We start from the raw sequence: 15,463 nt of genomic DNA, 5'->3' as shown, positions 1-15,463 counted from the left end.
TACCTAGGGTTACCCATAGCCCTGTATTTTCTAAGCTCCAGGTATCTATCTTAAAAGACCCTATCTTATCTGCCTCCACCACTGTCACCAGCAGACCATTCCACACACTCATCATCCTCTGTGTTTATAAAAAGAAAAACTACCCCTGACATCTCCTGTGTACCTACTTCCAAGCACTTTAAACTTTGCCCTCTCGTGCTAGCCATTTCAGCCCTCTGACAATCCACACATCTTGTACACCTCTATCAGGTCACATAGCACAATACAGACACTTCAGCCCACAAAGTTGTGCCAATCATGTCCCTACCTTAGAAATTACTAGGCTTACCTATAGCCCTCTATTTTACCAAGCTCCATGTACCTATCTAAAAGTCTCTTAAAAGATCCTATCGTATCCACCTCCACCATCGTTTCTGGCAGCCCATTCCACGCACTCTCTGACATCTCCTCTGTACCTACTCCCCAGCATCTTAAACATGTGTACTCTTGTGGCAACCATTTCAGCCCTCTGACTATCCATAAGATCAATGCCTCGTGTACACCTCTATCAGGTCATGTCTCATCCTCTTGCGCTCCAAGGAGAAAAGTCCAAGTCACCTTTATCTCTAATCGGTAGGAACGATTAGAGATAAAGGTGGGAAGATGTGCCTGGAGACTGTGGAAGTGAGCGAGGTCTTCAATGAATACTTTTTTTTGGTATTCACCAATGAGAGGGAACTAGATGATGGTGAGGACAATCTGAGTGAGGTTGAAGTTCTGGAGCATTTTGATATTATGGGAGAAGAGATGTTGGAGTTGTTAAAATACATTAGGACGGATAAGTCCCCGGGGCTTGACGGAATATTCCCTAGGCTGCTCCAAGAGGCAAGGGAAGAGATTGCTGAGCCTCTGGCCAGGATCTTTATGTCCTCGTTGTCCACGGGAATGGTACCGGAGGATTGGAGGGAAGCGAATGTTGTTCCCTTGTTCAAAAAAGGTAGGAGGGTTAGTCCAGGTAATTATAGACTAGTGAGCCTAATGTCTGTGGTGGGAAAGCTGTTGGAATAGATTCTTAGAGATAGGATCTATGGGAGGCAGGGTTTAAGGGTTGGTACAACATTGTGGGCCAAAGGGCCCGTACAGTGCTGTACTATTCTATATTCACTCAACCTATTCTCAGAAGGCATGCTCCCCAACCAGACAACATCCTTGTAAATCTCCTCTGTACCCTTTCTATAGTTTCCATATCCTTCCTGTAGTGGGTGACCAGAACTGAGCACAGTACTCCTAAGTGGGGTCTGATGAGTGTTCTATAGGGCTGTAAAATTACCTCTCGGCTCTTGAACTCAGTCCCATGGTTGATGAAGCCAATGCACTATATACCTTCTTAACCACATGGTCAACCTGCACAGCAGCTTTGAGTGTCCTATGGACTCAGACCCCTCTGCTCCTCCACACTGCCAAGAGTCTTACATTTAATACTATATTCTGCCATCATATTTGACCTACCAAATGACCCACGTCACACTTATCTGGGTTGAACTCCATCTGCTGTTACTCAGCCAGTTTTGCATCCTATCGGTTTCCTGCTGTAACCTGACAGCCCTTCCACATTATCCACAACACCCCCGACCTTTGTGTCATCAGCAAATTTACTAACAATTCCTCCATTTCCTTATCCAGGTCATTTATAAAAATCACGAAAAGTAAGGGTCCCAGAACAGATCCCTGAGGCATACCACTGGTCACCGACCTCCATGCAGAATATGACCTGTCTAGAACCACTCTTTGCATCCTGTGGGCAAGCCAATTCTGGATCCACAGAGAAAGGCCCCCTTGGATCCCATGCCTCCTTACTTTCTCAATAAGCTTTGCATGGGGCACTTTTTCAAATGCCTTGTTGAAATCCATATACACTACATCTACTGCTCTACCTTCATCAGTGTGTTTAGTCGCATCTTCAAAAAATTCAATCAGGTTTGTAAGGCCATGCTGACTATTCCTAATCATATTATGTCTCTCCAAATGTTCTTAGATCCAGCCTTTCAGGATCTTCTACATTAGCGGTCGCCAACCCGTCGATCTTTGAGACTTTCCCAGTAGATCCCGAAAAAGAAAAATAAATACACAAATACTATTGAGAGATTGTTTCCGGGTTGTGGGATTTTACTTCCGGTCTTTTCTGCCCTGGTGTGCATGCGTGTAGCTAATCGATCTGGGGTTGATTTTGCCTTTCTCTAAGGCTGAGATGGGGGATCTTGCACTTAAAAAGGTTGGTGACCACTATTCTACATCAGCTTACCAACCACTGAAGTCAGACTTGCTAGTCTATAATTTCCTGGGCTATTTCTACTCCCTTTCTTGAATAATCTTCAACCCTCCAATCCTCTGGAACCTCCCCCTGTCCCCATTGATGATGCAAAGATCAATGCTGGAGGCTCAGCAAGCTCCTCCCTTGCCTCCCACAGAGTAGCTTGGGGTACATCTCATCCGGTCCCGGCAAATTATCTAATTTGATGCTTTCCATAAGTTCCAGCACATCCTTTTTCTTAATATCTACATGCTCAAGCTTTTCAGTCCGTTGTAAGTCATCCCTACCATCGCCAAGATCCTTTTCCATAGTGAATATTGAAGCAAAGTATTCAGTAAGTACCTCAACTACCTCCTCCGGTTTCCTACATGCTTTTCCACTGTCACACTTGATTGGTCCTATTCTCTCACGTCTTAACCTTTTGCTCTTCACATACTTGTAGACTACCTTGGGGTTTTCATTAATTCTGCCCATCAAGTCCTTCTCACGGCCTCACCTGGCTCTCCTAATTTCATTCTTATCTCCCTGATCCCCTTATAATCTTCTAGATCTCTATCATTACCTAGTTTTTTGAACCTTTCGTCAGCCTTTCTTTTCTTCTTGATTAAATTTTCAATAGCCTTTGTACACCATGGTTCCTATACCCTACCATCTTTTCCCCGTCTCATTGGAATGTACCTATGCAGAATTCAATGCAAATACCCCCTGAACATTTGCTAAATTTCTCCCGTACATTTCCCTGAGAATATCTGTTCCCAATTTATGCTTCCAAGTTCCTGCCTGATAACTTCATATTTCCCCTTACTCCAGTTAAACACCTCTCTAACTTGTCTGTTCCTATCCCTCTCCAACGCTATGGTAAAGGACGTAAAATTGTGATTACTATTTCCAAAATGCTGTCCCATTGAGAGACCTGACATCTGACCAGGTTCATTTTCCAATATGAGATCAAAAGTACAGTCTCCCCTATTATATCTATATATTGCGTCACGAAACCTTCCTGAACACACCTCACAAACTTCACCCCATCTGAACTCCTTGCTCCAGTGAGATGCCAATGAATATTTGGGAAATTAAAATCTCCCATCATGACAACTCTTATTATTACACCTTTGCAGAATCTGTCTCCCTATCTGCTCCTCAATGTCCCTATTACTATTGGGCGGTCTGTAAAAAAAAAAACACACAGTAGAATTATTGATCACCTTCCTCTTTCTAACTTCCACCCACAGAGACTCAGTATTCAATCCCTCCAAGACTTCCTCCTTTTCTGCAGCCATGACGCTATATCTGATCAGCAGTGCCACAACCCCATCTCTTTTGCTTCCCTCCCTGTCCTTTCTGAAACATCTAAAGCCTGGCACTCCAAGTAACCACTCCTGCTCCTGAGCCATCCAAGTCTCTGTAATGGCCACAACATCATAGCTCCAAGTACTGATCCATGCTCTAAGCTCATCTGCTTTCATGATGCTTCTTGCATTAAAATAGACATATCTCAGACCATTGGTATGAGCATATCCCTTCTCTATCACCGGCCTATCTTCCTTCTCGCACTGTCTCCAAGCTCTCTCTATTTGTGAGCCAACCGCCCCTTCCTCCGTCTCTTCAGTTCGGTTCCCACCCCTCCAGCAATTCAGGTTTAAACTCTCTCCAATAGCCTTAGCAAACTTCCCCGCCAGGATATTGGACCTCTGGGATTCAAGTGCAATCTGTCCTTTTTGTACAAGTCATGCCTGCCCCAAAAGAGGTCCCAATGATCCAGAAATCTGAATCCTTGCCCTCCGCTTCAATCTAAGCCACGCATTTATCCTCCACCTCACTCTATTCCTTTCCTCATTGTCGCGTGGCAAAGGCAGTAATCCCGAGATTACTACCTTTGAGGTCCTGCTTCTCAACTTCCTTTCTAACTCGCTGTAGTTTGTTTTCAGGGCCTCCTTCCTTTTTCCTACTTACGTCGTTGGTACCAATATGTACCATGACCTCTGGCTGTTCACCTTCCCACTTCAGGATAACGTGGATGTGATCAGAAACATCTTGGACCCTGGTACTTGGGAGGCAAACTACCATCAATAAATATGTAAATTTATTATTTGAATTATTTTCTGCCTGTGATAAATGGAGTAATGTGCAGTTCTCTCTTAAACAATTTATGCTTTTTGGTATGAAGTAACAAAGCTTTGACAAGAGTAGAACTTGCTGAAGGGTCTCGGCCTGAAATGTCGACTGTACTTTTTTCTTTAGAGATGCTGCCTGTTTTGCTGAGTTTCTCCAGCATTTTGTGTGAGTTGCTTAGATTTCCAGTATCTGCAGATTTCTCTTGTTTGAGATTTGACAAGAACTAAGTGCTTTGTTACCTTTTTGATCAAACCAAAACAATATAAATTGCTTTCACTCTGTTTCTTTCTGCAATTCTTTTTTTCTATTTCTTTATTTCTCTGCCTTTTTTCTTCAGTGAAGATTTAAACAGTTTACTTGTCAGACCTCTGTTTGTATACCATTTCCCCACAAACTGCAGGTTACCGTGTTGAAAGATCCAAATAACATTTGTTTTGCAGTCCTTTTCCACATATGAAAGCAAGTAGGAAAAGAAAATGATAATGACACCATGGAAGACATAAAATTTTAACTCAAGCTATTTGTGTTTGATATTTTTTATATATAATGACACCTAAACATTATTCTTTTACCCTGGACTAGGCACTTACCATCCATGACACCAAGCCATCTGAAACTTTGGACCTGGGGTCTAATTTCTTTCTGCAAGAGAATGATGTTACTAGTCAAAGAAACAGGTGAGCACTGCATAACTCTGACCAGAGCTGAAGCAAAAATAGCATTAATCCATTCAGTTACACACAGTTCAACTTGATTTCTGTGTCCCAATTCAATTAACATGTTTTGGCACATCATGGCCCAAATGCCCTTTCTTATGCTATACTGTTTATGTTCAAGTACTCCTGTATTAAGTAACAAGAAATCCAAAGTGTTATTGAAAAGTTATAAGACCATGAGGCTCCAAGACATCAGAGCAAAATTAGGACATTCAGCCCATTGAGTCTACTCTGCTATTTAATCATAGCTGATTTATTACCCCTCTCAACTCCATTCACATGTCATCTGGCATTGTTTCCGGAATACCATTGGTGGTTTCCACAGTAAAGACTGATGTAAAAAACTTACTAAATTTGTCCACCATTTCTTTGTCCCAGTTACTAGCTCTCCAGTGTAATTTTCCTGCAATCTCATATCCACGTTTTGCCTCACTTTTACTTTATATACCTGAAAAAAATATTTTAGTATCCCATTTTATATTATTGGCTGGCTTAATTTCATATTTATTATTTTTCTCATTTTTAGTTTCCTTCTGTCGATTTTTAGAAGTTTCCCAATTCTGTAACTTCCCACTAATTTTTGTTATATGCATGCCCTCTCTTTTGCTTTTATTCTGTCTCTGAATTCCCTTGTCAGCCAGGTTGCTTCACCCGCTCTTAAGAATACTGCTTCTGCTTTGAGATATATCGGTTCTGCGTCTTCTGAATTACTCCCAGAAACTCCAGATATTGCTGCTCTGAACTGCCATCATCCTGCTAGTGTCGCCTTCCAATCAACTTTGGCCAGCTCCTTTCTCATGCCTCTGTGATTCCCTTTATTCAACTGTTATACTGATACATCTGACTTTAGCTTCTCCCTGTCAAACTGCTGGATGAATTCTATCAGATATGATCACTGGCTCCCCAGGGTTCCTTCACCTTAAGCTCTCTAATCAATTCCAGTTCATTGCACAACATCCAATCCAGAATAGCTAATCCCTTAGTGGGCTCAATCATGAGCTGCTCTAAAACTCATCTTGTAGGCATTCTGAAAATTTCCAACATTTGAATCCAGCACCAGCCTGATTTTCCCAATCTACCTGGATATTGAAATCTCCCATGACTATTGTAGCATTGCATTTTTACGTATTTTTTTTCATGTTATAATTTGTATACCACATCCTGGCTACTATTCAGAGGCATATATGCAGTCTTAACTCCCATCGTTTTTTTTTACCCTTGCAGTTTCTTAACTCTTACCTATGCGAATTCTACATCTTCTGATCTAATGTCACCTCTCTCTATTTCATTTTTTTTAGCAATGGAACCATCCTACCTTCTCTGTTTAACTGCCTGTACTTTTGATTCAATGTGTATCCTCAGATTTTAAGTTCTCAACTTTGATCAACATAAATATAGAACCAAATATACTTTAAGTTACTGAAAATCTATACACAGGCGATTATACAAAAGTAATGAAATGTATGCAACGCTCTCATTGGGCTCGTGTACAAATTTGTTAGCTAACTCTGCTAACATCCATGTGACTCAGCGGTGAGAAAGCCAGCTTTGTAAGCAATGTACATCTAGGACCATTATGATTTGGGGCTCAACCAAACAGGAAAGTTAGGATGTTCTAAATAAGAAACATTGATTGTAGCAAATACAGTGTAAATTCTTCCCCATACACCATTATTGCTCACCAAGAAATGACAGATCGTACATCAGTGTAAAATTATTAAGAGAGCTTATTTACCAGTTTTTCAACTTTATCAAATGGTTAACAGGAAAAGAAAGAAAAGAGCCCATTACAGTTAAACCAATCCAATGTGCAAATAGACGTTGGAACTCATATCTGGAGTAGTCAGGTGTATCGCTTTACTTGCGCTAAACCCATGTTCTGCTTTAAAGACACCAGTCAGAATTTGAACTTCCCTAGAAGACCATCTTGAATGAACTGGCTAACTCAGGAATATTGGCACTTCCTCCTTAGAATTATTCGTCTGCGCTAAGCACTGCTTCCAACGGGGTCTCTCCTTCTCAAGTGGCATTCTGCATCTTCCTTTGTGCCCTGCTTTGCAGCTCCCGCCAAAAGACCCCAAACCAGACTGACCTTCAGAAATCTAATCCCATCCAGCTCTCTTGAATGTTCTATGGCATCTCACTGGGCAGAAAGTTACAACATGTACCAAGACAACCCTGTTTGGCTGACAAAACATTGAGAAGTTGGACAACATGTCTCCTTAGCAGAAGCCAAAACACTCTTACTAGCAGTACACAACTGCTTTTGCAGAAAAGTGTTAAAATAAAAAAACCTCACAGCATAGCCTTTAGAGAACCATAGTGGAAATATGAAAACAGGCCATTTGGCCGAACAGGTCCTTTGTGACCACAGCATCCTCCACATTAGTCCAAGTTATTTGCATTCGACCCTTAATCCTTCAAGCCTCTTTATGCATCTTTCCTGTATCTCTTTAATGTTGCAACAGTTCCTGGAGGATGAACATACAGCTGAGGAACTGGTATAGGGGTAGGGTTTCAAATTTCTGGATCACTGGGACCTCTTCTGGGCAGGTGGGACCTGTACTAGAGAAACGGGTTACACCTGAACTACAGGGGGACCAATATCCTTGCAGGGAGGTTTGTTAGTGCTATTGGGGAGGGTTTAAACTAGATTTGGAGGGGATGGGAACCAGAGTGCCAGAGCAGATAGTGGAGTGGGAGTGAAAATAAATTATGTTAAAAGTTCACTAAATCACAAATGGAAGTGTGGTGATAATAATCTTCTGAGGTATGTCCACTTCAATGCGAGGAGTATTGTGGGGAAGGCTGACTAGCTGAGGGTGTGGATTGACACATGGAATTACGGCATTATAGCTATCAGTGAAACTTGGCTACAGGGGGACAGGACTGCCAGCTTAATGTTCCAGGGTTCTGATGTTTAAGATGTGATAGAGGCAGAGGAATGAAGGGTGGTGGGGGTGGCTTTGCTAGTCAGGGAAAATGTTACAGGAGTGCTCAGGCAGGACAGATTACTGTCTACTGAGGCCATATGGGTGGAGTTGAGAAACAGGACAGGTATGACAAAGGGGTTGTATTATAAACTACCCAATAGTCGGTGAGAATTGGAAGAGCAAATCCGCAGAGAGATAGCAGACAACTGCAGGAAACATAAAGTTGTGATAGTAGGGGATTTTAATTTTCCACATATTGATTGGGACTCCCATACTGTTAAAGGTCTAGATGGGTTAGAGTTTGTAAAATGTGTTCAGGTAAGTTTTCTAAATCAATGAGGATGATCTCCTATTAGGAATCAAGGTTGCACAGGTGACAGAAGTATGTGTAGGGGAATACTTTGGTTCCAGTGGTCATAACACCACTAGTTTCAAGTTGATCATGGATAATGATAGATCTGGTCCTCAGGCTGAGATTCTAAACTAGAAAAAGGCCAAATTTGAAGAAATGTGGAAGGATCGAAAAAACGTGGATTGGGACAGGTTGTTCTCTGGCAAGGATGTGATTGGTAAGTGGGAAGCCTTCAAAGGAGAAATTTTAAGAGTGCAGAGTTTGTACTTTTGTGTCAGGATTAAAGGCAAAGTGATTAAGAATAAGAAACCTTGATTCTCAAGGGATATTGGAACTCTGGTAAAGAAGACATATGACATGTATAGGAAACAGGAAGCAAATAAGGTGCTTGAGGAGTATAAAAAATGCAAAAAAAAACTTAAGGAAGAAATCAAGAGGGCTAAAAGAAGACATGAGGTTGCTTTGGCAGTCAAGGTGAAGGATAATCCAAAGAGATTCTACATGTATATTAAGAGCAAAAAGATAGTAAGGGATAAAATTGGTCCTCTTGGAGATCAGAGTGGTCAGCTATATATGGAACCGAAAGAAATGGGGGAGATCTTAAATTTTTTTTTTTGCTTCTGTATTTACTAAGGAAGCTGGCATGGAGTCAATGGAAATAAGACAAACATGTAGTGAGGTCATGGAACCTGTACAGATTGAAGAGGAGGAGGTGCTTGCTATCTTGAGGTAAATCAGAGTAGATAAATCCCCAGGACCTGATGGTATTCCCTCGGAGCTTGAAGGAGACTAGTGTTGAAATTGCAGGGGCCCTGGCAGATCTATTTAAAATGTCGGTATCTATGGGTGAGATGCCGGAGGATTGGAAGATAGCTCATGTTGTTCCGTTGTTTAAAAAAGGCTCTAAAAGTAAACTGGGAAATTATAGGCCAATAAGTTTGATGTTGGTAGTAGGTAAATTATTGGAAGGAGTACTAAAAGATAGGATCTACAAGTATTTGGATAGACAGGATCTTATTAGGGAGAGTCAACATGGCTTTATGCGTGATAGGTCATGTTTAACAAATCTATTAGAGTTTCTTGAGGAGGTTACCAGGAAAGTGGATTAAGGGAAGGCAGTGGATGTTGTCTACATGGACTTCAGTAAGGCCATTGACAAAGTCCAGCATGGGAGGTTAGTTAAGAAGATTCTTTCGCTAGGTATACATGGAGAGGTAGTAAATTGGATTAGACATTGGTTCAATGGAAGAGTGGTAGCGGAGGATTGCTTCTCTGAGTGGAGGCCTGTGGCTAGTGGTGTGCCACAGGGATCAGTGCTGGGTCCATTATTATTTGTGATTCTATCAATGATCTGAATGATAATGTGGTAAATTGGATCAGCAAATTTGCTGATGATACAAAGATTGGAGGTTTAGTGGACAGTGAGGAAGGTTTTCTAAGCTTGCTGAGGGATTTGGACCAGTTGGATAAATTGGCTGAAAAATGGCAGATGGAGTTTAATACAGACAAGTGTGAGGTACAGGCAGTCCCCGGGTTACGTACGAGTTCCGTTACTGAGTCCGTCTTTAAGTCTGATTTGTATGTACGTTAGAACAAGTACAGTCGGTATTATTTAACTTCAGTTAGTCAAAAGTTTATCTTAGTATATGGTATATATTTTACCTTTCTATGCACATAAAACACTTAGGAAACATATGTATTCCAATAATTAAACCACTGCATTGCTTAGTAATAATTGTAACTTTCATCGGGGCAGGGCCTTTCACATGCTCCATTATTCTCACTTTATCTTTTATCCTTTAAAATTGTTCCTATCGTTGACCGACTGTAGCCTAATGCTTTTCTAATGACCGATGGCGTTTCACCTCTTTCCGAGCACTTTATTATTTCCACTTTATTTTCAATCGCAATTGCTTCCCGTCAATGGAACACAAACACGGTGGGCGGAGGGTCCCGACCTCCGCTGGGTCCTAAGGACCACCGCATTGAATTCCCCGGGTCCTAAGGACCATCGCTGTGACACAGGCTAAATGGGACGAGTGGCGGCTGCGCTGGGTTTGGGAATTTGATCCTCCACTATATTCCGCGTGGGAATTTAAACTGGAGGTGGCAGTGCTCTTTTTTTTTTAACAAGGTCGAGTTGCGAGCTCGACATCAACCCGGCGCGCTTGTGCAGGAGCGGTCTGTCTCGAGCCCTGTGCTGATTTCACTACGCCACCAGCTGACCGGGGGAGGGTGGGCAAGGTCAGGGTGACTCTTGCTAAGAAAAATTTAAGCGAAATACAAAGTTACACACTGAACACTGTGTCAACGGCAACGACTTAAAAAGGCGGACGGCATCGCGATCTGACTTAAAATGGCAGACGGCGTTCTCCTTCCTCGGTTCGTAAGTACAAGTTGTTCGTAAGTCGGATGTTTGTAACTTGGGGACTACCTGTATTGCACTTTGAAGGACAAACCAAGGTAGAACATACAAGGTAAATGGTAGGGCACTGAGGAGTGCACTAGAACGGAGGGATCTGGGAATACAGATGCAAAATTCCCTAGAAGTAGTGTAACAGGTAGATAGGGTCGTAAAGCGAGCTTTTGGTACATTGGCCTTTATAAATCAAAGTATTGAGTATAAGAGTTGGAATTTTATGGTGAGGTTGTATAAGGCATTGGTGAGGTCAAATTTGGAGTATTGTGTGCTGTTTTGGTCACCAAATTACAGAAAGAGTGCAGAGAAGGTTTACAAGGATGTTGCTGGGACTTGAGAAACTGAGTTACAGGGAAAGATTGAATAGGTTAGGATTTTATTCCCTGGAGCATAGAAGAACGAGGGGAGATTTTTTTAGAGGTATTTAAAATATAGAGGTCTAACCAAGCAAAGTCCACTGCCAAGAAGGCTCACCAGTGCCTTTACTTCCCGAGAAGGCTGAAGACATTTGGCCTGTCCCCTAAAACACTCACTAATTTTTAAAGATGCACTGTAGAAAGCATTTTTCTAGGTTGCATCACAACCTGGTATGGAAGTTGTCCTGTCCAAGACTGGAAGAAGCTGCAGAAGATCATGAACACAGCCCAGCACATCAGACAAACCAATCTTCCGTCTTTGGACTCACTTTACACCGCATGTTGCTGGAGCAGTGCTGCCAGGATAATCAAGGACATGATCCACCCAGCCAATACACTTTTTGTCCCTCTTCCCTCCGGGAGAAAGTTCAGTTGCTTGAAGACTCGTACGGCCAGATTTGGGAGCAGCTTCTTTCCAACTGTGATATAAGACTGCTGAGAGGATCCTGACCCAGATCTGGGCTGTACCTTCCAAATATCTGGATCTGTCTCTGTTTTTTTTTTGCACTACCTTACTTTCTCTTTTTTATTTTTTATTTGTAATTATTTATAATTTAAATTTTTATTATATTTACTATTGATTTGTACTCCAGGGAGCGTGAAGCGCAGAATCAAATATCGCTGTGATGATTGTACGCTCTAGTATCAATTGTTTGGTGACAATAAATTAATAAAGTAAAGTGAAGTAAATAATGATGGGTATGGATAGAGTGAAGGCAAGCAGGCTTTTTCCACTGAGACTAGGGGAGAAAGGAACCAGAGGACATGGGCTACGAAGGGGGAAAAGCTTAAAGGAAACATTGGGGGGGGGGCGTCTTCACTCACAGAGTGTTGGGAGTATGGAATGAGCTGCCAGATGAAGTGGTAAATGTGGGCTTACTTGTAACATTTAAGAAAAACTTGGACAGATACATGGATCAGAGGTGTATGGAGGGATATGGTCCAGGTGCGGGTCAGTGGGACTAGGCAGAAAAATAGTTCGGCACAGCCAAGAAGGGCCAGAGGGCCTGTTTCTGTGCTGTAATGTTCTATGGTTCTTCATAATTCATTGTAACCTACATCACCATCAAGACATCCTAATTTAGTATTATAGCAAATTTGCCAACTATTCCACGTACATTCACATACAAAATATTTATATAGATAAGATCAGAGCCCCCAAAATAAACTTTGTGGTATGCCATTGGACACAAGCCAACAGTTGGAGAATTGACCATCAGCCATCACACTCTGCTTCTTATCATCAAGCCAGTTCTGATTCTAACTCTCTTGAATCCCATGAAATCTTATTTTCAGAATCTGCCTGTCATGTGGAGCTTTGTCAAAATCCTTCATCAGGTCATATGAACAATATCTAATACCCTCCCTTCAACTATCCCCTGAGTTATCTCAAAGGTTCATTTATTATCAAAGTATGTATGCAGTGTACAACTCTAAGGTTCTTCTCTTGATAGCCACAAAACAAAAGAAATCCATGAAAGTCAGTTCAAAGAGAAAAAATGCAAACCAACCCCCTGCACATAAAAAAGAATGGCAACAACCCCCCCCCATTTCCCCACACACAACTCAGCAAGAATATCAGCCCCCAAACCTCTCTCACCCCCCCCCAAAAATGCAATAAGAACCTTGACCCTCAACACAAAAATAAGAAAGAACAGGTGACAGCAGAGAATGTATAAACAGAATGTAAGACAGAAAAAGTCCATAGTCCAAATCTATAAACACATTATCTCGGTAACATTCTCCAAAATCATTGAAAGAGAGAGACACCACTTGAATGCAGTGATCTACCCTCTGGACACAGCGATAGGTCACACAGGCTCTTTCTCCAGCAGCAAGGGATTCCATCAACAATCAAAAGGCGGGTAGTTGGTGCTGAACCCTCATTCATCTTCCACATTCACCTCGATGTTTCAATCTTCCTTGTTGCTTTAATCGGCGAAATGGAGTCGAACACATTCTCATAGTTTCTTTGCCTCGAGGCTCACATTTACTTCCCAGAATCTTCTCGGGGACAGCAAGGTGCTGCATCATTCAATCGATCTCCAAACTATAAATTGCAGGCATTAACAGTTCCATAAACACACTTAGGATGATAAAGATTTAAAGAAGTGAAATAAATACTATTGTGGTTTATCCAGAAGATGTTGACTCAGGTGCCATCTTGACCAGAATGAACAAACTGCAAAAGATCCATCAGATGTGATCTCTCGTGGTGAATTTGATTCTAAATACATCAGTATCATAACAACAGAAAAGGAAAATATATTACTGAGTCTACTGAATCAGATAATGAGGAAGTCAGAAACAGAAAAGGAGCAATTAATCTGTTTGTGATTAATTGTTTACTGACCTCTCCAAGAGCAACAGAGACACTGTAAAACAGATCAGGAAGAAGATGTTGGAAAGTTGCACAAATAACAGGTTTGTTATCATCCATGATCCCTGATATTGATTGGCATCATCTTAGATATGGAATCAGAACACTACAGCACAGAAACAGGCCTTTTGGCCCTTCTCATCCGTGGCAAACCATTAATCTACTTAGCCCCATTGACTTGCACATGGACCAAAGCCCTCCATCCCCTCCCATCCATGTACCCAACCACATTTCTCTTAAATGTTGTGAAACCCGCATCCACCACTTCAACTGGCAGCTCATTCCAGTTTCTTGGTGAAGAAATCCACCTTTGTATTTTCCTCAAACATTTCACCTTTCACCCTTAACCCATGACTTCTATTTCTGGTTTCACCCAACCTCAGTGGAAAAAGCCTGCTTGTGTTTATCCTATCTGTAACCCTCATAATTTTCTATACCTCTATCAAATCTCCCCTCATTCTTCTGTGCTCTAAGAAATAAAGTATAAAACTCTTTTTTTAAAAACCTTTTCAACCTTTCCCTACATCTCAGGTCCTCAGAACCTGGCACCCTTGTACCCTTGTACGTTTTATCTGCACACTTTCAAACATCTATCTTTAATAGATGACCAAAACTGTACACAATACACTTTATTAATGCCTTGCCAATGTCTTGTACAACTTCAATATAACATCCCAATTCCTGTACTCAATTCTTATATTCTAAGGTAAATGTGTGAAAAGGTTTTTTACAACCCTGTCTATCTCTGAATCTACTTTCAAGGAATTATAGATTTGTATTTCCAGATACCTGTGTTCTGCTTTCTTCAGTGCCCTACCACTCACCGTGCAAGTCCCACCGTGATTTCTCCTCTCAAAATGCATTGCCTCACACTTGTCTTCATTAAATTACACCTTTCATTTTTTCAACCCATTCTTCCTGCTGGTTCAGATCCTACTGTAAACTTTGATAGTCTTTATTGCTGATCACTACACCCCAATCTTGGTGTCATCCCCGAATTTGCTGATCCAGTTTACCACATTATCATCTAGATTATTGATTATTGATATAGATGACAAACAATAACAGACTGATATCTACACCACTTCACTAGACACAGGCCTCTAGTCAAAGAGGCAACCATCTACTACCACTCTGGCTTCTTCCGCAAAGCCGATGTCTGATCCTATTTACCAATTCATAGATCCTATTTACTAGTGGATAGATATATTGATGAGAGAAGTATGAAGAGCTATCGTCTGGGTGCAGGTGAATAAGTCTTGGCAGGCGATTAGTTTAGCATGGACTAGTAGACACAGAGGGTCTGTTTCTTTGCTGCAATGGTCTATGACCAAATAAGTAGTATATGAGGAAAGAAGTAGGTGCTTATCTGATGATTAGAAAAGTCATGAGGAAGATCTTATCTCCTGTTTAATGTGTAAACTGTCTTGTTTGGGATATTTCCCATACTTCACAATTATGCTGTTCGTGATGCTAGTCTATTAGATTGGAGATTCCAGAAAGTTCTTTGGAAGTCAAGAATGACATGGCAGTCACAGTTACAATTATTTTATTTGATGTCCATCATAGTGCAGCTTAGACAGGGACAACCAAACAAAGCAAAGCAAAGAACGAAAGAACTATAGCTGTTACTATTACATAATAACTGGTCAGACCAGCTTGGAAAGAAAGCTGTGAGCAATGATTGATTCACACTTCAGCTTTTCAGAACAAAATCTGCAGAAATATAGCGCCAAATTACAAGTTACTGTCACCTTCCTGCCAGCTTTAACCAGTTTATCCATTCTTCTCTGATCTCTCCCATTAATAAGGTGTTCTCTCCTACAAAACTGTTGCTGACTG

At 41.4% G+C, this 15,463-nt stretch overlaps 1 protein-coding gene across 4 annotated transcripts in view; it reads left to right on the top strand.

Moving 5' to 3' along the window:
• Window positions 1–15,463, top strand: part of uba6 (ubiquitin like modifier activating enzyme 6) — a 336,534-nt gene that overhangs the window by 50,780 nt on the left and 270,291 nt on the right. For all 4 annotated transcript variants that reach the window (XM_059970138.1, XM_059970139.1, XM_059970137.1 and 1 more), the window contains one exon: window positions 4,988–5,082. In XM_059970138.1, coding sequence (XP_059826121.1) covers window positions 4,988–5,082 — 95 coding nt within the window. The remainder of the gene's footprint in view (window positions 1–4,987; window positions 5,083–15,463) is intronic.

Source organism: Hypanus sabinus, chromosome 5 (genome assembly GCF_030144855.1).
Source record: "Hypanus sabinus isolate sHypSab1 chromosome 5, sHypSab1.hap1, whole genome shotgun sequence".
Lineage (NCBI taxonomy): Eukaryota > Metazoa > Chordata > Chondrichthyes > Myliobatiformes > Dasyatidae > Hypanus > Hypanus sabinus.
The sequence above is the reverse complement of the archived record's forward strand: the minus strand, read 5'-3'. Positions and strand labels throughout refer to the sequence as shown.